At 41.4% G+C, this 22,840-nt stretch overlaps 1 protein-coding gene across 1 annotated transcript in view; it reads left to right on the forward strand.

Moving 5' to 3' along the window:
• The window catches only part of LOC135481265 (uncharacterized), a 65,422-nt gene extending 43,794 nt beyond the window's left edge, over positions 1-21,628 (forward strand). Inside the window, exons 16-17 of the mRNA XM_064761113.1 lie at positions 1,342-1,404; positions 19,152-21,628. Of these exons, the coding sequence (XP_064617183.1) occupies positions 1,342-1,404; positions 19,152-19,553 (465 nt within the window). The 3' untranslated portion in view covers positions 19,554-21,628. The remainder of the gene's footprint in view (positions 1-1,341; positions 1,405-19,151) is intronic.
• The last annotated feature ends 1,212 nt before the right edge of the window (positions 21,629-22,840 follow it).

The following is a 22,840-nucleotide window of genomic DNA, read 5'->3' on the forward strand; positions in this document are numbered from 1 at the left end:
ATTAATTATACACTGTATGGAAATGTAGAATTAAGTATTAAGTTCAGACTTTGACAGATTGAATGGTCATGTATGTTGTAGAAATTGTATAGAGATGTCTGAAATATGAATGTGCTGAGCACCCTACACACTGTATGGACATGTACTGAACACCCTACACACTGTATGGACATGTACTAAACATCCTATACACTGTATGGACATGTCCTGAACACCCTACACACTGTATGGACATGTACTGAATACCCTGTACACTGTATGGACATGTACTGAACACCCTATACACTGTATGGACATGTCCTGAACACCCTACACACTGTATGGACATGTCCTGAACACCCTATACACTGTATGGACATGTACTGAACACCCTACACACTGTATGGACATGTACTGAATACCCTGTACACTGTATGGACATGTACTGAATACCCTATACACTGTATGGACATGTACTGAACACCCTATACACTGTATGGACATGTACTGAACACCCTACACACTGTATGGACATGTACTGAACACCCTATACACTGTATGGACATGTACTGAACACCCTATACCCTGTATGGACATGTACTAAACACCCTATACACTGTATGGACATGTACTGAACACCCTACACACTGTCTGGACATGTCCTGAACACCCTACACACTGTGTGGATATGTCCTGAACACCCTACACACTGTATGGACATGTCCTGAACACCCTACACACTGTATGGACATGTACTGAACACCCTACACATTGTGTGGACATGTACTGAATACCCTATACACTGTATGGACATGTACTGAACACTCTATACACTGTATGGACATGTACTGAACACCCTACACACTGTGTGGATATGTCCTGAACACCCTATACACTGTATCGACATGTCGTGAATACCCTATACACTGTATGGACATGTACTAAACACCCTATACACTGTATGGACATGTACTGAATACCCTATACACTGTATGGACATGTACTGAATACCCTACACACTGTATGGACATGTACTGAACACCCTACACACTGTATGGACATGTCCTGAACACCCTACACACTGTATGGACTTGTACTGAACACCCTACACACTGTATGGACATGTACTGAACACCCTACACACTGTATGGACATGTACTGAACACCCTATACACTGTATGGACATGTACTGAACACCCTATACACTGTATGGACATGTACTGAACACCCTATACACTGTATGGACATGTACTGAACACCCTATACACTGTATGGACATGTACTGAACACCCTACACACTGTCTGGACATGTACTGAATACCCTGTACACCGCTAACTTCTGTTATTTTGTTTTTCTTCTAGACAATGACAAAAAATCCTGAAGTTACCGATATTAGAAGTCGACTTTGTAATCCAACTGGACTGGTGAGTATTGCTGGAGACTGGTCATGCTGATTGTGCTGACCAGTGATAGTGCTGACCACTGACAGTGCTGACCACTGATAGTGCTGTCCACTGATAGTGCTGACAACTGATAGCGCAGACGACTGATGACGGTGCAGAGAGTGTTCCTTTATGGTAGTTCACACTAAGCGACAGTTCTCTTTTATGGTAGTTCACACTAAATGATGGAGCTCATTTGTGGTAGTGCACACTAAATGATGGAGCTCATTTGTGGTAGTGCACACTAAATGATGGAGCTCATTTGTGGTAGTGCACACTAAATGATGGAGCTCATTTGTGGTAGTGCACACTAAATGATGGAGCTCATTTGTGGTAGCATACACTTTAGTGGAAAGTGGAAATTAGTGGAAATGCGCACTAAATTATAGCTCTAGCTGTATGTACATGTACATATAGTATTGGCCAATGGCCAGTCCTTTGATTTACACCATTGGTATGGCAGGAAAGCTGTGATTTTAAACTACCCTCTGTGTTTGTTATGTGACGTCTGGTGTCCTTTTTTGACTGAATAGTAAATGAATTATCCGTAGTAGATCGACTACTTGACGTTTTATTGCCGCGATAAAACTGAAGTATTGTTGAAAGCGACGTTAAAACTTTCACTCACTCACTCACTCCTTTGATGTACATGTACATGTATTCATGATGTACACATAGACTAACTATAATAGTGGCCAATGGCCAGTCCTTTGATGCAGATGTACATGTATTCATGATGTACACATAGACTAACTATAATAGTGGCCAATGGCCAGTCCTTTGACACACATGTACATGTATTCATGATGTACACATAGACTAACTATAATAGTGGCCAATGGCCAGTCCTTTTGACACACATGTACATGTATTCATGATGTACATGTAGACTAACTATAATAGTGGCCAATGGCCAGTCCTTTGACACACATGTACATGTATTCATGATGTACATGTAGACTAACTATAATAGTGGCCAATGGCCAGTCCTTTGATGCAGATGTACATGTATTCACAATTTAGACTAACTGTAATATTGGCCAATGGCCAGTCCTTTGACACACATGTACATGTATTCATGATGTACATATAGACTAACTATAATATTGGCTAACTATAATATTGGCTAATCAGTTCTTTGATGTACATGTATTCATGATGTGGACTGACAATAATATTGGCCAATGACCAGTCCTTTGATGGACATGTACATGTATTCATGATGGACATGTACATGTATTCATGATGTAGTAATATTACATTACATATTCATGATGATGTAATATTGGCCAATGGCCAGTCCTTTGATGGACATGTACATGTATTCATGATGGACATGTACATGTATTCATGATGTAGTAATATTACATTACATATTCATTATGATGTAATATTGGCCAATGGCCAGTCCTTTGATGGACATGTACAGTTTTGCATCTGAAATATGTGACGGTTTTAATGTCTTCTACTTTATTATACTGTTGACTTTCACAGTATAAAGTGACTAACCAGGGCCCAGTTGTTCAAAGCATATTATCAGTTAAGTTTTAGAGTTATATGTATATATGGTGTGGATGAAAATTCCAGTTTGCAGTCTAACGTGTATTTGGCTAGTTCTGGATGGCATAACTATTGGCTGTCTTGTGTGGAGCAGAAGATTACAGATTACAGACTACAGTATCAAACCATGATATTCTGTGGACTGTGTGAACATGGGTTTATAGGGGTCATTGCTGTCAGTTTATAAAGAACACACTGGGGTGTAAAGGCATCAGATCACCCATGAGCCAATCTTGGTTAGTCTGGGACTTGTGTGATCAGGGTCTAATCCTCTGGGAACACACTGCCCTGATTCCGCTGTGTCAGTATTGTACATTGTGCCTAACATCTGAAGTGTAGGAGTTGTGTCTTCACGACCTGAGAACACACAGCCCTGATTCCGCTGTGTCAGTGTCATACATTGTGCCTAACGTCTGAAGTGTAGGAGTTGTGTCTTCACGACCTGAGAACACACAGCCCTGATTCCGCTGTGTCAGTATCATACATTGTGCCTAACGTCTGAAGTGTAGGAGTTGTGTCTTCACGACCTGAGAACACACAGCCCTGATTCCGCTGTGTCAGTGTCATACATTGTGCCTAACGTCTGAAGTGTAGGAGTTGTGTCTTCACAACCTGAGAACACACAGCCCTGATTCCGCTGTGACAGTATTGTACATTGTGCCTAACGTCTGAAGTGTAGGAGTTGTGTCTTCACAACCTGACAACACACATCTCTGATTCTGCTGTGTCAGTGTCATACATTGTGCCTAACGTCTGAAGTGTAGGAGTTGTGTCTTCACAACCTGACAACACACATCTCTGATTCCGCTGTGTCAGTGTCATACATTGTGCCTAACGTCTGAAGTGTAGGAGTTGTGTCTTCACAACCTGACAACACACATCTCTGATTCTGCTGTGTCAGTGTCATACATTGTGCCTAACGTCTGAAGTGTAGGAGTTGTGTCTTCACAACCTGACAACACACAGCCCTGATTCCGCTGTGTCAGTATTGTACATTGTACCTAACGTCTGAAGTGTAGGAGTTGTGTCTTCACAACCTGACAACACACATCTCTGATTCCGCTGTGTCAGTGTCATACATTGTGCCTAACGTCTGAAGTGTAGGAGTTGTGTCTTCACAACCTGACAACACACAGCTCTGATTCTGCTGTGTCAGTGTCATACATTGAGCCTAATGTCTGCAGTGTAGGAGTTGTGTCTTCACAACCTGAGAACACACAGCTCTGATTCTGCTGTGTCAGTGTCATACATTGTGCCTAACGTCTGCAGTGTAGGAGTTGTGTCTTCATGACCTGACAACACACAGCTCTGATTCTGCTGTGTCAGTGTCATACATTGTGCCTAACGTCTGAAGTGTAGGAGTTGTGTCTTCATGACCTGACAACACACAGCTTTGATTCTGCTGTGTCAGTATCATACATTGTGCCTAATGTCTGCAGTGTAGGAGTTGTGTCTTCACAACCTGAGAACACACAGCCCTGATTCCGCTGTGTCAGTGTCATGAATGTCTGCAAATCCAGAAGTATGAATGTCTCTCCAAATCCTAAAGTGTGAATATCTCTGCAAATCCTAAAGTTTGAATGTCTCTCCAAGTCCTAAAATTAGACAGGATCACCCTTAAAATCATTTTGGCTTACATTCATAGGCTGCTGCATGTGTGATATCAGACATTGTCCTTGGAAAACATAAGCTAAAAATGTTTTAATTATTACCAGTGTTCATTTTCTCAATCAACAATAAAGTAATAAGTGTTTGTTGCTTAAGAAAGGTTTCAGGTAGTGTGGATATGGCAGAATTGATCAGAAGTAAACAAGTGATTGTGCTTCCATAGTTGTCGTTACGAGCATGACAACCCAGCACTGTGGATCTGTGTGTTGGTTAGAACTCTCCTTGTTAACAAGCAGATTATTAGGGTAGCATCAGGTTGATACTGCTGTGTTTCTAACAGATAACTATGGTAGGTATAGTGATAACTTGTTTTGCAGTGATTTAAGTAGCAGACAAATACTAGGATATTTAATGTGATCACAGATTTGCTTCCCATCTACTTGAGCTGTAGTAGTATGTGTTTTACAGTTTACGTTAGTTTTTTTAACTGCTACTTTTAACACCTAAATAATTTGTCAATCAGTAACTTTGGACAAGCTCTCTTTTGATACTGAACTACAATGATCAAAATGTGGTTAAAATATGTACATGTAGCTGTGTAAGAGGGTTTTCTTGTCATCAAGTCCAAAGAAACCAGCTTATTCTCAGAATTCCAAGAGTGTTTGAATTTTAGATATTCTTGCGAGAGTAGAGTTATATTTATGAAAACACCAAGTTTTATGAGAATTGATTAATAGAATAATATTCAAGATGTAGGCTTAGGGTGTTGTTTTGTACAGTTGTCAAACATTGTGCCATGGTTAGAGTTGAGATTGATTAATTGATTTAGAATAATTAATTTATTGACTTCAGGGGAATGTCACAAAGCCTTATGGAAAAAATCTAATTGTCTGGCAAACCACAAAATGTGTTTCTTCAGTCTTGTTTCAACCTGACTAAGGTTAAACCAAAAAAATGCATTGATACTAGGTAGACATGTCAGTCTTCAGCTGAAGGCTGAGAGTATACGGTTGTGATGTTGGCATTTCCGTACAAACCCTTGTGAGGAATCATGATCGTCAAACATTCTTCCTTCATACAACAGGGAGTCTGCTTGGAAAGTCCCAATGAGCAGGCTGAGACAGTGATTGGAAGTACATTGTTGGCAAGTACAGTACATGTTTGTGTGGAGCTTAACAACGGCTGGAGTTTGCTTAACGAACCTCACCATCATCTCAGATCATTTCAGATCATTTCAGATCACCTCAGATCATCTCAGTGATCCAAGAAACACTAATCAAAACAGCTAGCACAAGAACAAGTCACACATTTTTCACTGCTTGTTTGCCGTTTTTTGATGTACTGTGCTTGATTGACAACGCCACCTGTTTTCAGCCACAGAGAATTAACAGTTATTTTATCACACCTGCTGACTGTGTAACTAGGGATATAGAAAAATAAGACGTGAATAATGTGTCCAGATTGATGAGGGTGCCCTGCTGGTTGAGCCATGCAGGATGTTTGTGCAATGATCAAGGCCGGTTTTCTCCATGCTGTCTCAGGTACCAGAGTAGTTGGAGTGTTTGCGCAATGATCAAGGCCGGTTTTCTCCATGCTGTCTCAGGTACCAGAGTAGTTGGAGTGTTTGCACAATGATCAAGACCGATTTTCTCCATGCTGTCTCAGGTACCAGAGTAGTTGGAGTGTTTGCGCAATGATCAAGGCCGGTTTTCTCCATGCTGTCTCAGGTACCAGAGTAGTTGGAGTGTTTGCCCATTGAGCAAGGCCGGTTTTCTCCATGCTGTCTCAGGCACCAGAGTAGTTGGAGTGTTTGCACAATGATCAAGGCCGGTTTTCTCCATGCTGTCTCAGGTACCAGAGTAGTTGGAGTGTTTGTGCAATGATCAAGGCCGGTTTTCTCCATGCTGTCTCAGGTACCAGAGTAGTTAGAGTGTTTGCACAATGATCAAGGCTGGTTTTCTCCATGCTGTCTCAGGTACCAGAGTAGTTGGAGTGTTTGTGCAATGATCAAGACCGATTTTCTCCATGCTGTCTCAGGTACCAGAGTAGTTGGAGTGTTTGCGCAATGATCAAGGCCGGTTTTCTCCATGCTGTCTCAGGTACCAGAGTAGTTGGAGTGTTTGCCCATTGAGCAAGGCTGGTTTTCTCCATGGTGTCTCAGGCACCAGAGTAGTTGGAGTGTTTGCGCAATGATCAAGGCTGGTTTTCTCCATGCTGTCTCAGGTACCAGAGTAGTTGGAGTGTTTGTGCAATGATCAAGGCTGGTTTTCTCCATGCTGTCTCAGGTACCAGAGTAGTTGGAGTGTTTGCACAATGATCAAGACCGATTTTCTCCATGCTGTCTCGGGTACCTGAGTAGTTGGAGTGTTTGCCCAATGAGCAAGGCTGGTTTTCTCCATGCTGTCTCAGGTACCAGAGTAGTTGGAGTGTTTGCACAATGAGCAAGGCTGGTTTTCTCCATGCTGTCTCAGGCACCAGAGTAGTTGGAGTGTTTGCACAATGATCAAGGCTGGTTTTCTCCATGGTGTCTCAGGTACCTGAGTACCTGAGTAGTTGGAGTGTTTGCCCATTGAGCAAGGCTGGTTTTCTCCATGCTGTGTCAGGCACCAGAGTAGTTGGAGTGTTTGCACAATGATCAAGGCCGGTTTTCTCCATGGTGTCTCAGGTACCTGAGTAGTTGGAGTGTTTGCACAATGATCAAGGCCGGCTTTCTCCATGCTGTCTCAGGTACCAGAGTAGTTGGAGTGTTTGCGCAATGATCAAGGCCGGTTTTCTCCATGCTGTCTCAGGTACCAGAGTAGTTGGAGTGTTTGCGCAATGATCAAGGCCGGTTTTCTCCATGCTGTCTCAGGTACCAGAGTAGTTGGAGTGTTTGCACAATGATCAAGGCCGGTTTTCTCCATTCATAATCTGATAGCCTTCATTGAAGTGAAGAATATTTACTGTATAATATAAAATAACTAGTGTAATAGAGAATGACTTTGCAATACCAATAACCTTCATAGTACAAATAGTTGACTAATCTTGTACTGATTTACACTTTCTTGACAAGCAGATGTGGTTATTTTCATGGTAAGAAATGGTACTTTCTGTAATTCACGGATTGCTAATGTCACCTCTTAGCCTCACAAATGCTCATTATTTCTAGCACAGTATCACACACTTTATGATTGCCCATTTGATTGCCTGACTTCATCACTTCATATATGCTTTTATACCAGTGATACATCCTTGAGTACGGAGGAAAACACCAATCAAATAAATCATATATACTCCATCATTTCAAGATTCATTGGCACAGTTCCAAATTTAATTATCCGATACATGAAGTCAACTTTAGTATCCATTATCATACCCCATTATCATGTATTTTAAGTTTTTATGAATTAAATGAATCCTGTATAGAATTACAGACAGTTTGAACGATCGAAATCTGCCTGTATAGAATTACAAACAGCTTGAACGATCGAAATCTGCCTGTATAGAATTACAGACAGTTTGAACGATCGAAATCTGCCTGTATAGAATTACAGACGGTTTGCACCATCAAGGTAGTCATGAGATTTATGTTCACTTTTACATCTAATATCTATGCTACATTTATTCCCTAAGTGTGCAGTGACTGAATGATTGACTGTGATGTAGATGTAGGATACCTGGTCTGTGCTACTCCCCTGGAGGTGTTTTTGTACAGACATGTCACCACTAGCCTCTCTCTTGCCATGCTGGCTGCCGATTGGTGGATCCCACACCCCTACAGTCTCTCCATGGCCGTGGACACAGTCAGGTTCTGACATGGATTTTTGTAAATTCTTTTCTTGCCAGCTACATGTAGTGGCCAAGCTCACAGTTCTTGCCAGCTACATGTAATGGCCAAGCTCACAGTTCTTGCTAGCTACATGTAATGGCCAAGCTCACAGTTCTTGCCAGCTGCATGTAATGGCCAAGCTCGCAGTTCTTGTTAGCTACATGTAATGGCCAAGTTCGCAGTTCTTGTCAGCTACATGTAATGGCCAAGCTTGCAGTTCTTGCCAGCTACATGTAGTGGCCAAGCTCACAGTTCTTGCCAGCTACATGTAATGGCCGTGCTGACCGTTCTTGCCAGCTACATGTAAAGGCCAAGCTCACAGTTCTTGCCAGTTGCATGTAATGGCCAAGCTCACAGTTCTTGCCAGCTACATGTAATTGCCAAGTGCGCAGTTCTTGTCAGCTACATGTAATGGCCAAGCTCGCAGTTCTTGCCAGCTACATGTAGTGGTCAAGCTCGCAGTTCTTGCCAGCTACATGTAATGGCCAAGCTTGCGGTTCTTGCCAGCTACACGTAATGGCCAAGCTCACAGTTCTTGCCAGCCACATGTAACAGCCAAGCTTGCAGTTCTTGCCAGCTACATGTAATGGCCAAGCACACAGTTCTTGCCAGCTGCATGTAATGGCCATGCTCACCATTCTTGGCAGCTACACGTAATGGCCAAGCTCACAGTTCTTGCCAGCTGAATGTAATGACCAAGCTTGTGGTTCTTGCCATCTACATGTAATGGCCATGCTCACCGTTCTTGCCAGCTACATGTAATGGCCAAGCACACAGTTCTTGCCAGCTGAATGTAATGGCCATGCTCACCGTTCTTGCCAGCTACATGTAATGGCCAAGCTCACAGTTCTTGCCAGCTACATGTAATGACCAAGCTTGCGGTTCTTGCCAGCTACATGTACAGGCCAAGTTCACAGTTCCTGCCAGCTACATGTGATGGCCAAGCTTGCAGTTTTAGTACTGTTGTATTGGGCTGAGCAGATGAATGCTTCTGTTGTTTTTGAACAGCTGGTACAATTATTGACATGACTACAGCCAAGAGTCATGCTGCAACATAAATTGCGCATCATTTGGTCTTTTTTTGTTTCGTCATTTCCTTTTTCTGATTTGAGTTTTAGCTTGGCTGCATACTTTCTGTTTAAGTCATTAAGATTTCATTCTAATCAATGAGCTACAAATAAGTGCCTCTGATTGGTCAGGTGAAACAATCTGTTAGGATACAGCAATGAAGGAAGAGATCATTTTCATTGTCACATCTTTTTTTGTTAAAATAATATGAGAATTAGTGCACACAGTTAAATCACTATGTGAAGATTTGTGCCTGTGGGTCATTTTGCAGTCCAGTGTATCATGGTTGCTCTTACATTTTTTATTTTATTTTTTTTTTGAAGCAAGACAGTGAAATAGTTCTGGTTTGTGATTATTTTGAAGTGAGGCAGGAAGGAGTTCTGGTTTGTGATTGTTTTTGAAGCGGGGCAGGCAGGAGTTCTGGTTTGTGATTGTTTTTGAAGCAGGGCAGGGAGGAGTTGTGGTTTGTGATTATTTTGAAGCGAGGCAGGGAGGAGTTGTGCTTTGTGATTGTTATTGAAGCGAGGCAGGAAGGAGTTGTGCTTTGTGATTGTTTTTGAAGCGAGGCAGGGAGGAATTGTGGTTTGTGATTGTTTGGAACCATGGCGCCCCAATCGTATTTTTAGTTGTAAGTTTGCTTCCATTGATTCTATTTCAGACAGTTGACAATTTCTCTGAAGAACTTCAGAACTTGCATCGATTGTCTTAAATTTGTTGAAGTTTGCACAGCCATTTTCTTTAACAGTTACATGATGCCGTTTCTTAGATATTCTCACCTTAAATCAGCATTCCCTCTGAGTACCCTGCCTCAGAGTTGCATTGTCTACAGCATGTCATGAGCCAAGCCTATCAAGAGACCCCCAGCTAACAGTGCTAGTCTTACTCTCAAACTCTGAATTTGTTCTGAATGCTATTGAAATTGCAGCTGAAATTTGAAGGAAGCTATGTCCTGCCATATCCTGGTGATTCTGCGTTCTGTCATACACTGATGATTCTATGTTTTGGTACATCCTGGTGATTCTATGTTCTGTCATACCATGGTGATTCTATGTTCTGTTACACCCTGGTGATTCTATGTTCTCTCATACCATTGTGATTCTAGGTTTTGTGATACCATGGAGATTCTATGTTCTGTTACACCCTGGTGATTCTAGGTTCTGTTACACCCTGGTGATTCTATGTTCTCTCATACCATCATGATTCTATGTTCCCTCATATCATGGTGATTGCATGCTCTGTTATACTCTGGTGATTCTATGCTCTGTCATACTCTGGTGATTCTATGTTCTCTCAAACCGTGGTGATTCTGTGTTCTCATACCATGGTGATTCTAGGATCTCTCATACCATGGCGATTCTATGTTCTCTCATACCATGGTGATTCTATGATCTCTCATACCATGGTGATTCTGTGCTCTCAAACCCTGGTGGTTCTGTGATATCTCATACCATGGTAATTCTATGTTCTCTCATACCATGGTGATTGCATGCTCTGTTATACTCTGGTGATTCTATGCTCTGTCATACTCTGGTGATTCTATGTTCTCTCAAACCATGATGATTCTATGTTCTCTCATACCCTGGGGATTGTGTACCCTGTTATACTCTGGTAATTCTATGTTCTGTCATACCCTGGTGATTCTGTGTTTTCTCATACCATGGTTATTCTATGTTCTCTCATACCGTGGTTATTCTATGTTCTCTTATACCCTGGTGATTCTATGTTCTGTCATACCCTGGTTATTCTATGTTCTCTCATACCCTGGTGATTCTATCATCTCTCATACCATGGTGATTCTATGCTCTCTCATACCCTGGTGATTGCATGCTCTGTTATACTTTGGTGATTCTATGTTCTGTCATATCCTGGTGATTCTATGTTCTCTCAAACCATGGTGATTCTATGATCTGTCATATTCTGGTGATTCTATGTTTTCTCAAACCATGGTGATTCTATGTTCCCTCATACCATGATGATTCTATGTTCTCTCATACAATGGTGATTCTGTGTTCTCTCATATCCTGGTGATTGCATGCCCTGTTATATTCTGATGATTCTATGTTTTCTCAAACCATGGTGATTCTATGTTCCCTCATACCATGGTGATTCTATGTTCTCTCATACTGTGGTGATTGCATGCTCAGTTATACTTTGGTGATTCTGTGTTCTGTCATACCCTGGTGATTCTATGTTCTCTCAAACCATGGTGATTCCATTTTCTCTCATACCCTGGTGATTCTATGTTTTCTCAAACCATGGTGATTTTATGTTCCCTGATACCATGGTGATTCTATGTTCTCTCATACCGTAGTGATTGCATGCTCTGTTATACTCTGGTGATTCTATGTTTTCTCAAACCATGGTGATTCTATGCTCTGTCATACTCTGGTGATTCTATGTTCTCTCAAACCATGGTGATTCTCTTTTCCCTCATACCATGGTGATTCTATCATCTCCCATACCATGATAATTCTATGTTCTCTCATATCCTGGTGATTGCATGCTCTGTTATACTCGGGTGATTCTATGTTTTCTCAGACCATGGTGATTCTATGTTCCCTCATACCATGGTGATTCTATGTTCTCTCAAACCATGGTGATTCTATGTTTTCTCAAACCATGGTGATTCTATGTTTTCTCAAACCATGGTGATTCTATGTTTTCTCATACCATGGTGATTCCCATGTTCTCTCATATCCTGGTGATTCTATGTTCCCTCATACCGTGGTGATTCTATGTTCCCTCATACCATGGTGATTCTGTGTTCCCTCATATCCTGGTGATTCCACTCAATGTCCATCTTTAGTAGATGATACTGTATCCACCTTGGTGTCTACACTGATTGATTTATTTAAACGACAGCATTATGGTGGGAGGAAACGAGGTAGAGCCCAGTAGAATCCCAAGACCATCTGCAGGTAGCTTGCAAACCTTCCCAACGGAGAGGGAGCCAGCATGAGCTGGACTCAAACTCCTAGGGATCATATTGGCAGGCATCCTAACCACCTCGGCCTGGATGCCCGTGTCTACAGTGATGTAGCTATCTGATCTGACTAACTTAGCTGCCAAAACAGATTTCCATGTTTCTGTAATGCAGGAATTATAAATATGTATGCTTTTGTCACACATTACCGGTGCAGCTGCACTGTTGTTTCACTTACTAACTAACTGTGTCATTCATGTAACTGACGGTGTCATTCATCTACTTTACACTGTCGTTCATCTAACTTACAGTGTTAGCCATCTATTTATTTATTTATTTATTTATTTATTTATTTATTTATTTATTTATTTGGTGTTTTATGTCGTACTCAAGAATATTTCACTTATACTAAGGCGGTCAACGTTATGGTGGGAGGAAACCAGGCAGAGGCTGGGGAAACCCACGACCATCCGCAGGTTGCTGGCAGACCTTCCCACTTATGGCCAAAGAGGAAGCCAGCATGAGCTGGACTTGAACTCACAGCGGCCGCATTGGTGAGAAACTCCTGGGTCATTACGCTGCACCAGCGTGCTAACCAACTGAGTCAGTCATCTAACTTACATGTACTGTGTCAGTCATCTTACTTACTGCATCCTGCGTCAAACTTACAGTGTCATTCATCTAACTTACTGTGTCATTCATCTAACTTACTGTCATGTAAGCTACTGTGCCATTCATCTAATATACTGTGTCATTCATCTACCTTACAGTGTCATTCATCTAACTTACTGTGTCATTCATGTAAGCTACTGTGCCATTCGTCTGACTTATTGTGTCATTCATCTAACTTATTGTGTTATTTATCTAACTACAAAGTGTGTAAGTGAAATATTCTTCCTGTGTGCTTGTGACAAGCAAATGTTCTTTTCCTCCTTTCCTGTTTTAGCTGGGATAATTAGGGTAAAGTTTGTCCATTTTGTAACCAGATTGTCAGATTGATAGACATGTTGAAGGAACGTCTCATTTTCTTCATTGATTTAGTGTCTTGAGTCCTTGCTTGGAATTACTGCCTTGTATTTCCTATGGGTGGTATCACTAGACTGCCAACTCTCACGCACAATATCATCACATCATTTATCTAATGTTTTCTGTGTTTATGCCTTGTGGGTTAACCTTTGTATTGGAGTGCTGCTTGTTTGTGTCTGCCCGCAGATAGCAAGTGTTCTTTAAGATCCTGTTAAGATGTTCCCCAGGTAATCATACAACCAGTGAGTTCCCCAGGTAACCATACAACCAGTGTGTTCCCCAGGTACATGTAAGCATACAACCAACAACTTCCCCAGATAAGGAATAGAGTCAGTTCCGCAGGTAAATATACATCTAGTGAGTTTAGTAAGCATACAAGCAGTGAGTTTTCCAGGTAAGCATACAACCTGTGAGTTCCCCAGGTAAGCATATAATCCGTCAGTTCCCCAGGTAGGCATATAATCTGTCAGTTTCCCAGGTAGGCATACAACCAGCCAGTTCCGCAGGTATAAAGTATACAACCAGTCACTTTCCCATGTAAACATACAACCGGTCAGTTCCCCAGGTAGATAAACAATTAGTGAGACTATAATGCTGGTCGGTGTCATATCAGTGAAATATTCTTGAATACAGCGTAAAACACCAAGTAAATAACTAAATTAACAGTTAGTGAGTGTGCTCTGATTCTTAAACTGTCTGCATTAACAGGAGTCAGTAAATCTCGGGTAATGGTATCTGGAAATCTCTGCCCTCCTAGTGTCGGGTAATGGTATGTGGAAATCTGTGCCTTCCTAGGGTCGGGTAATGGTATATGGAAATCTCTGCGTTCCTAGGGTCAGGTAATGGTATGTGGAAATCTCTGCGTTCCTAGGGTCGGGTAAAGGTATGTGGAAATCTCTGCGTTCCTAGGGTCGGGTAATGGTATGTGGAAATCACTGCCTTCCTAGGGTCGGGTAATAATATGTGGAGATCTCTGGCTTCCTAGGGTTGGGTAATGGTATGTGGAAATCTCTGCCTTCCTAGGGTTAGGTAATGGTATGTGGAAATCTCTGCATTCCTAGGGTCGGGTAATGGTGTGTGGAAATCTCTGCATTCCTAGGGTCGGGTAATGGTGTGTGGAAATCTCTGCGTTCCTAGGGCCGGGTAATGATATGTGGAAATCTCTGCATTCCTAGGGTCGGGTAATGGTGTGTGGAAATCTCTGCGTTCCTAGGGCCGGGTAATGGTATGTGGAAATTTCTGCCTTCCTAGGGTCGGGTAATGGTATGTGGAAATCTCTGCGTTCCTAGCGTAACGGTATGTGGAAATCTCTGGCTTCCTAGGGTCAGGTAATGATATGTGGAAATCTCTGCCTTCCTAAGTTCGGAAATGGTATGTGGAAATCTCTGCGTTCCTAAGGTCAGGTAATGGTGTGTGGAAATCTCTGCATTCCTAGGGTCGGGTAATGGTGTGTGGAAATCTCTGCCTTCCTAGGGTCGGGTAATGGTGTGTGGAAATCTCTGCGTTCCTAGGGCCGGGTAATGGTATGTGGAAATTTCTGCCTTCCTAGGGTCGGGTAATGGTATGTGGAAATCTCTGCGTTCCTAGCGTAACGGTATGTGGAAATCTCTGGCTTCCTAGGGTCAGGTAATGATATGTGGAAATCTCTGCCTTCCTAAGGTCGGAAATGGTATGTGGAAATCTCTGCGTTCCTAAGGTCAGGTAATGGTATGTGGAAATCTCTGCATTCCTAGGGTCAGGTAGTGGTATGTGGAAATGTTTGGTGATGGAGCACAGCATGGGTCAGGTAGTGGTATGTGGAAATGTTTGGTGATGGAACACAGCACGGGTCAGGTAATAGTATGTGGAAATGTTTGGTGATGGAGCACAGCACGGGTCAGGTAGTGGTGTGTGGAAATGTTTGGTGATGGAGCACAGCCCGGCACAGTATGTGTATTGATACAAGCAGACAGAACCCAATTTGTGTGGCATAGTTGATAGGTGTTTGCGGATAATCTTGCAATCATTTATGGATGATGAGACCTGATTTTTACCTAAATATAGATGTCATGCACACTTTGCTCTTGTTTTTTATAAGGAATTATAGTTGTCTGGGGGATTCCATGAGTGTTTTGGACACCATGGCAGTATTTTGGACGCTATGGCAGTGTTTTGGACGCTATGGCAGAGTTTTGGACGCTATGGCAGTTTTTTGGACGCTGTGGCAGTTTTTGGGATGCCATGACAGTGTTTTGGACGTTGTGGCAGAGGTTTGAATGCCATGGCAGTGTTTTGGATGCCATGGCAGTGTTTTGGATGCCATGGCAGTGTTTTGGACACCATTGCAGTGTTTTGGATGCTGTGGCAGTGTTTTGGACGTGGTGGCAGTTTTTTGGGATGCCATGACAGTGTTTTGGACGTTGTGGCAGAGGTTTGGACGCCATGACAGTGTTTTGGATGCCATGGCAGTGTCTTGGACACCATTGCAGTGTTTTGGATGCTGTGGCAGTGTTTTGGACACCATGACAGTGTTTTGGATGCCATGACAGTGTTTTTGATACCATGGTAGTGTTCTGGATGCCATGTCAGTTTTCAGATGCCATGTCAGTGTTAAAGATCCCATGGCAGCGTTTCAGATGCCATGGCAGCGTTTTGAAGCCATGTCCTCTCCACTCCATGGGTGGTTCCTATCACCCATGAAACAGACATCTGTCATCTATTTGAAATAAACTTAATTATGATGAAAGATACCAGAAAACACAAGTTTGTTCATACCATGAAATATTCCATCACCCTTGACTGTGATCACATACAAAGAATATGGTGAAATACACCCAGTGTCTAGTACATTATTGTTCACATCATGAAATACACCCAGCATCTAGTACATTATTGATCACATACATGAAATACACCCGGTGTCTAGTACATTATTGGTCACATACATGAAATACACCCAGTGTCTAGTACATTATTGGTCACATACATGAAATACACCCAGTTTCTTGTACACTATTGGTCACATCATGAAATACACCCAGCATCTAGTACATTATTGATCACATACATGAAAGACACCCAGCATCTAGTACATTATTGGTCACATACATGAAATAAACCTGGTGTCTAGTACATTATTGGTCACATACATGAAATACACCCAGTGTCTAGTACATTATTGGTCACATACATGAAATACACCCAGTTTCTTGTACACTATTGGTCACATCATGAAATACACCCTGCATCTAGTACATTATTGATCACATATATGAAATACACCCAGCATCTAGTACATTATTGGTCATATCATGAAATACACCCAGCATCTAGTACATTATTGATCACATACATGAAATACACCCGGTGTCTAGTACATTTTCAGTCACATCATAAAATACAACCAGCATCTGGTACATTATTGGCCACATCATGAAATACACCCAGTGTCTAGTACATTATTGATCACATACATGGAATATGGCGAAATACACCCAGTGTTTAGTACATTATTGGTCACGTACATGAAATACACCCAGTGTCTAGTACATTATTGGCCACATCATGAAATACACCCAGCATCTAGTATATTATTGGTATCATTATGACATCCCTTTACTCATGGTTCTACTCTTATTTTGAAAATGTGTGGTTTTCCAGTGATTGTTGCTATTGAATGCAGAATGACCTGTTATCGGAGCATGTCCTGTAGACACTGTTCAGATTTGAAGCTTTGAGATAAGCATTACCAATAATAAAATAATATTTGCTGTTAGAAAAAGTGGCATCTGACTAATGTTTGACTTCCTAATTGTAAACTTTGAAGGAGGTAATTTAATGGCAATTTATTTTTACAACATTGGTGTAAATGATATTTACACTCCATAAAGGTATTTGTACCAATTTATACTGGTAGAGTGTAATAAAATAACATATGCACGTGATGTGAATGGCAGTTTATATTTTTAGACTCAAAAAGTGTCTCAACTGTCTCATGAGGCCTTTCCTGTAACAGTTGTACCATCGGATGTCCCCACTGTTATTGAGGCACCCCTGACCTTACCTGTAACAGTTGTGCCATCAGATTTCCCCACTGTTATTGAGGAACACTTGACCTTACCTGTAACAGGTATGCCATCAGATGTCCCCACTGTTATTGAGGTAAACCTGACCTTTCCTGTAACAGTTGTGCCATCAAATGCCCCCACTGTTATTGAGGAACACCTGGCCTTTCCTATAAGAGTTGTGGCATCAAATGTCCCCACTGTTATTGAGGCATACCTGACCTTTCCTGTAGCAGCTGTACCATCAGATCTTTCCACTCTTATTGAGACACACCTGACCTTTGCTGTAACAGTTGTGCCATCGGATGTCCCCACTGTTATTGAGGCACCCCTGACCTTACCTGTAACAGTTGTGCCATCAGATTTCCCCACTGTTATTGAGGAACACTTGACCTTACCTGTAACAGGTATGCCATCAGATGTCTTCACTGCTGTTCAGGTACATCTGACTTTCCTGTAACAGTTGTACCATCAGATGTCCCCACTGTTATTGAGGTACACCTGACCTTTCCTGTAACAGTTGTGCCATCAAATGTCCCCACTGTTATTGAGGTACACCTGACCTTTCCTGTAACAGTTGTGCCATCAAATGTCCCCACTGTTATATAGGAACACCTGACATTTCCTGTAACATTTGTGCCATCAGATGTCCCCACTGTTATTGAGGTACACCTGACCTATCCTGTAACTATTCTGCCATCAGATTTCCCCACTGTTATTGAGGTACACCTGACCTTTCCTCTAACAGTTGTGCCATCAGATGTCTCCACTGTTATTGAGGCACTCTTGACCTTTCCTGTAACAGTTGTGCCATCAGATTTCCCCACTGTTATTGAGGTACACCTGACCTTTCCTGTAACAGTTGTGCCATCAAATGTCTTCACTGTTTCAGTTATTGGGGTACACCTGACCTTTCCTGTAACAGTTGTGCCATCAAATGTCCCCACTATTATTGAGGAACAACTGATCTTTCCTGTAACAGTTGTGCCATCAAATGTCTTCACTGTTTCAGTTATTGGGGCACATCTGATCTTTCCTGTAACAGTTGTGCCTTTAGATGACTCCATGGTTGTTGAGGAACATCTGACTGTTTTTATGAATGGTTATGTCATGGACAAATGCGAATTTGAGGATGTAAAGTTTGACTGGATTTGGACACAACAACAAATGGAAACCTTCCTGGAAAACCCAAAATAGCATCTGTACTATAATGAGCTGAGAGATTGTAACAGTGTGTACATTACTTACTTTGTGTAAAAGTTGTTTGTGGATGGGAAGAGTGGACTAAGTGTTTTACCCTTCACCATTGAACTGACAGGTTTGTCCAGCTCTGGTAGGGATAGCTGCTGCTATCATCAGTAGGTTTGTCAGTACAACCTTCACCAGTTTGTACATCCTGAAGTGAGGTCATTCTCCTAACCACTAGCGGCCCACTCACCCATACACGTGTTAATCGTATTGCCTTAATACAAGTCACAAGTTTCCAAGGGAGTCATTAAAACAGGAAATCAGATCTACGTGTTTAACTTGATTTCTGATCTTAGTCATCTTGATATCTTTAACAGAGAAATAAACATTAGAATCATGTTAAAATGTCACATCTGCAGTTTATGTGTATTAGTTTAAATGCAACTAAATATATGGATATATCTATGTATATATGTAAAATGCTCACTGTTCTTGCTTTTGTCAGAAATTTAACTGGAGTTCTGAGAACGTGTCACCAACTGTAGGATTTCCTGGCATGTACCAGACAGTGCGGAACCGCCACAGACCCGATTCCATCGTGTACAAGACGATCCACAGCTACAGTGGGGACACAAAGGTCACCCACAAGGTCCTAAGACGTTCCTCAGATAACCAGGTGTCACAGATATCGGAAACTGAAGACAGCACCAAGAAAAACCGAAAAAATCTTAAGGTTACCATACCTCAGTTAAAAATGCGAAAATCAAGTGACCTGAACAAGAGCCGTTCATTTGTGATCACAACCGTACCTGAGGACACAGATGATGGGGAGGTAACCACTCCTGACGGAGGTGCAGCCATGCCTGCAGCTGAGAGAGAGAATCTTCTTCAGCCCCAGCCTGTATAGTAGACCTGCATGTAATGCACAGCGTTTTGTTGTCCAAAGCACACAGATTAGCAGCAGTAGCATTTTTGTTGTCCTCTACATAAAGATACATGCATGCAATGATAACATTTTGTTGTCCTCCCCACAATGATATGTAGTGGGAACATCTTAGTAACATTTTGTTGTCTTCAGCATGAAGGTAATGCATTGTTAAACTTTTTTGTTCTCAACAGAAAGGTATTTAGTGGTAACATTATTTAATGATATGCAGTGATAACATTTTGTTGTCCATGGCATAAAGATAGGTAGTGGGTAACATTTTGATGTCCATGGAATAAAGATAGGCATTGATTACATTTTGTTGTCCATGGCATAAGGATAGGCAGTGATAACATTTTGTTGTCCATGGCATAAGGATAGGCAGTGGGTAACATTTTGTTGTCCATGGAATAAAGATAGGCAGTGATTACATTTTGTTGTCTTGGCATAAGGATAGGCAGTGATTACATTTTGTTGTCCATGGCATAAGGATAGGCAGTGGGTAACATCTTGTTGTCCTCGGCATGAGGATAGGCAGTGATAACATCTTGTTGTCCATGGCATAAGGATAGGCAGTGATTACATTTTGTTGTCCATGGCATAAGGATAGGCAGTGGGTAACATCTTGTTGTCCATGGCATGAGGATAGGCAGTGATAACATCTTGTTGTCCATGGCATAAGGATAGGCAGTGATTACATTTTGTTGTCCACGGCATGAGGATAGGCAGTGGGTAACATTTTGTTGCCCACGGCATGAGGATAGGTAGTGGGTAACATCTTGTTGTCCACGGCATGAGGATAGGTAGTGGGTAACATTTTGTTGTCCTCGGCATGAGGATAGGCAGTGATAACATCTTGTTGTCCATGGCATAAGGATAGGCAGTGATAACATCTTGTTTTCCATGGCAAAAAGATAGGCAGTGGGTAACATCTTGTTGTCCATGTCATAAGGATAGGCAGTGATAACATCTTGTTGTCCATGGCATAAGGATAGGCAGTGATAACATCTTGTTGTCCATGGCATAAGGATAGGCAGTGATAACATCTTGTTTTCCATGGCAAAAGGATAGGTAGTGGGTAACATCTTGTTGTCCATGTCATAAGGATAGGGAGTGATAACATCTTGTTGTCCATGGCATAAGGATAGGCAGTGATTACATTTTGTTGTCCACGGCATGAGGATAGGTAGTGGGTAACATTTTGTTGTCCACGGCATGAGGATAGGTAGTGGGTAACATTTTGTTGTCGATATATAGGCCATGATAACTTTTCAGATTTTGTGTGCTCAACGTTTGAGGATAGTCATTGATGACAGTTTACGTGTAAGTATCAGCAGCATTTTGGATATTGGTGTTGTTTACATGTTAGATAATGCGATTCCCAGCAGTTTAGCACAGGCAGTGACAATAGGTTTAGTTTGCTAACTATATTTTCATTGATCACTGGAAACATGTCTGTGTGAGAATAAAGACAGTAGTAATGTATTCTTGGTTTTACCTCCACAAGCATTTAAATATAATGGTCATGGATGAAGCATTTTAAATTTTGCTTCCTGTGTGTGTGAGAATTAAGCCAGTAGCAATGCATTTTAGATTTTGCTTCCACAAGCATTAAAATTTCATGGTCACGAATAAGAACATGTAATATTTTATTTCCTTCTCATCTGAGGGAAGGCAGTGGTGACATTTTACATTTTGCTTCCTCAGTTTGTGAGAATAGTAGTTAGTAATGTATTTAAATTTTGTTTCTATAGCATTTTAATATAGCGTATGTTGTGTTTTCTCAGCAAATGTAAAAGAGACATTTTAGATTTTGTTTATGGAGCTCTTGATAATGGGCAGTGGAGAAATTTTTTTGAATACAAGCAGATATTTATCTGAATTTAATGATTAAGTTTTGATGGTCAAGTTGTTGATTGTGTTTTAGTATTTAAACAGTTTGGCAGTGAGTTTTTACTGGATGTTTTATAATGTATACACTATTTGAGTACAAGAACCTGTTAGATGCGACCACATCCACATCCCCCCCCCTCCCAACCCCGTACACACATATGTCCCCCCCCCCCACACACACACACACACAAACAAACATATGTACCAACCCCAACATATGTGCCCACACCACCACCCACGCTTACCCCCACACACAAACGTATGTATAACCTCCCCTACCCCGACAAACATTTGTATCACCTACCCCTCTATATTATAATATTATAACCCCTTACAATATCATTATAATGTACTCTTTGTTACCCATTTGGTGATTATGCTTATACTGTAATATTATGTGATGTATATTTTTCCAATGGGCTCAGTTTATTTTAGAGAGAATTTACCATCTACAATGAAGATCTCTTATACAGCATCACACATGCTGTGGGCATTTCATAAATCTTTGTAATTTGTACGCTATAGAGGTTTTTTTATAAATTTGTAAGGCATGATAAAGGTAACAGTGAGGTGTTAGTATGTAAGTAAGACTAGATTGAACAAACAGCAATACAGTGTCATGGTGCAGAACTTTCCCACAGTTGTTTTTCTACCAAATCGATCGCCATTAAAGGTGCTAATGATAACAGAGCTTTGTGAAGTGTAGAATTGATTTCTCTGTCCACCTTGACTATGTCTGACTACACAGGCTGTGAACCTGTTATTATTGGGCATGTCCTCTTCATGTGTAACTTACATGTATGCTGGGATTAAGAGACGGCTCTTAAATCCCGAATGTATGTAACACCTAACAAATCTTCCCTGCAGTTTGTAAAACTTCATTGTACCAAACTGAGCAAGTTGTTTCAGTATGTCTTCATGGGGAAGTCAACATGAATCCTGGATGCGTATTTACAGAGTCTGACGTTTTACCCATGATACTAGGGACTAAGTACAAAACTATGTGTATTTCTTTCACTGTCAATTCTGGTGTTGTTGTGCTTTGATCTTATTACACAGGTACTTGCTGGTTTATGGTATGATCATGGAGCTAGAATAGAAGGAGGCACTACCTGGTTACGGTTGACTGACCCGCGGATGGCATGCTGGTCAATTGAGTTATGAAAAGGCTTCATACAGTCTTGTTCCGCTGTGATGTATACTGTACGTTACCGACGATCAGCTAGACTCACCCAGAAAAGGAGCTTTCTCCAAAGAACACATAAATTGCCTCTATGTTTGGCATCTATCCCTGTACATACATCGTAACAAGCTGGTCACCACGAACGGTCCTAAATTGCTTGTGGAATGACCTTGAGCACATGTTTGATTGACAA

This window comes from Liolophura sinensis, unplaced genomic scaffold, assembly GCF_032854445.1.
Source record: "Liolophura sinensis isolate JHLJ2023 unplaced genomic scaffold, CUHK_Ljap_v2 scaffold_14, whole genome shotgun sequence".
NCBI classification, from domain to species: domain Eukaryota; kingdom Metazoa; phylum Mollusca; class Polyplacophora; order Chitonida; family Chitonidae; genus Liolophura; species Liolophura sinensis.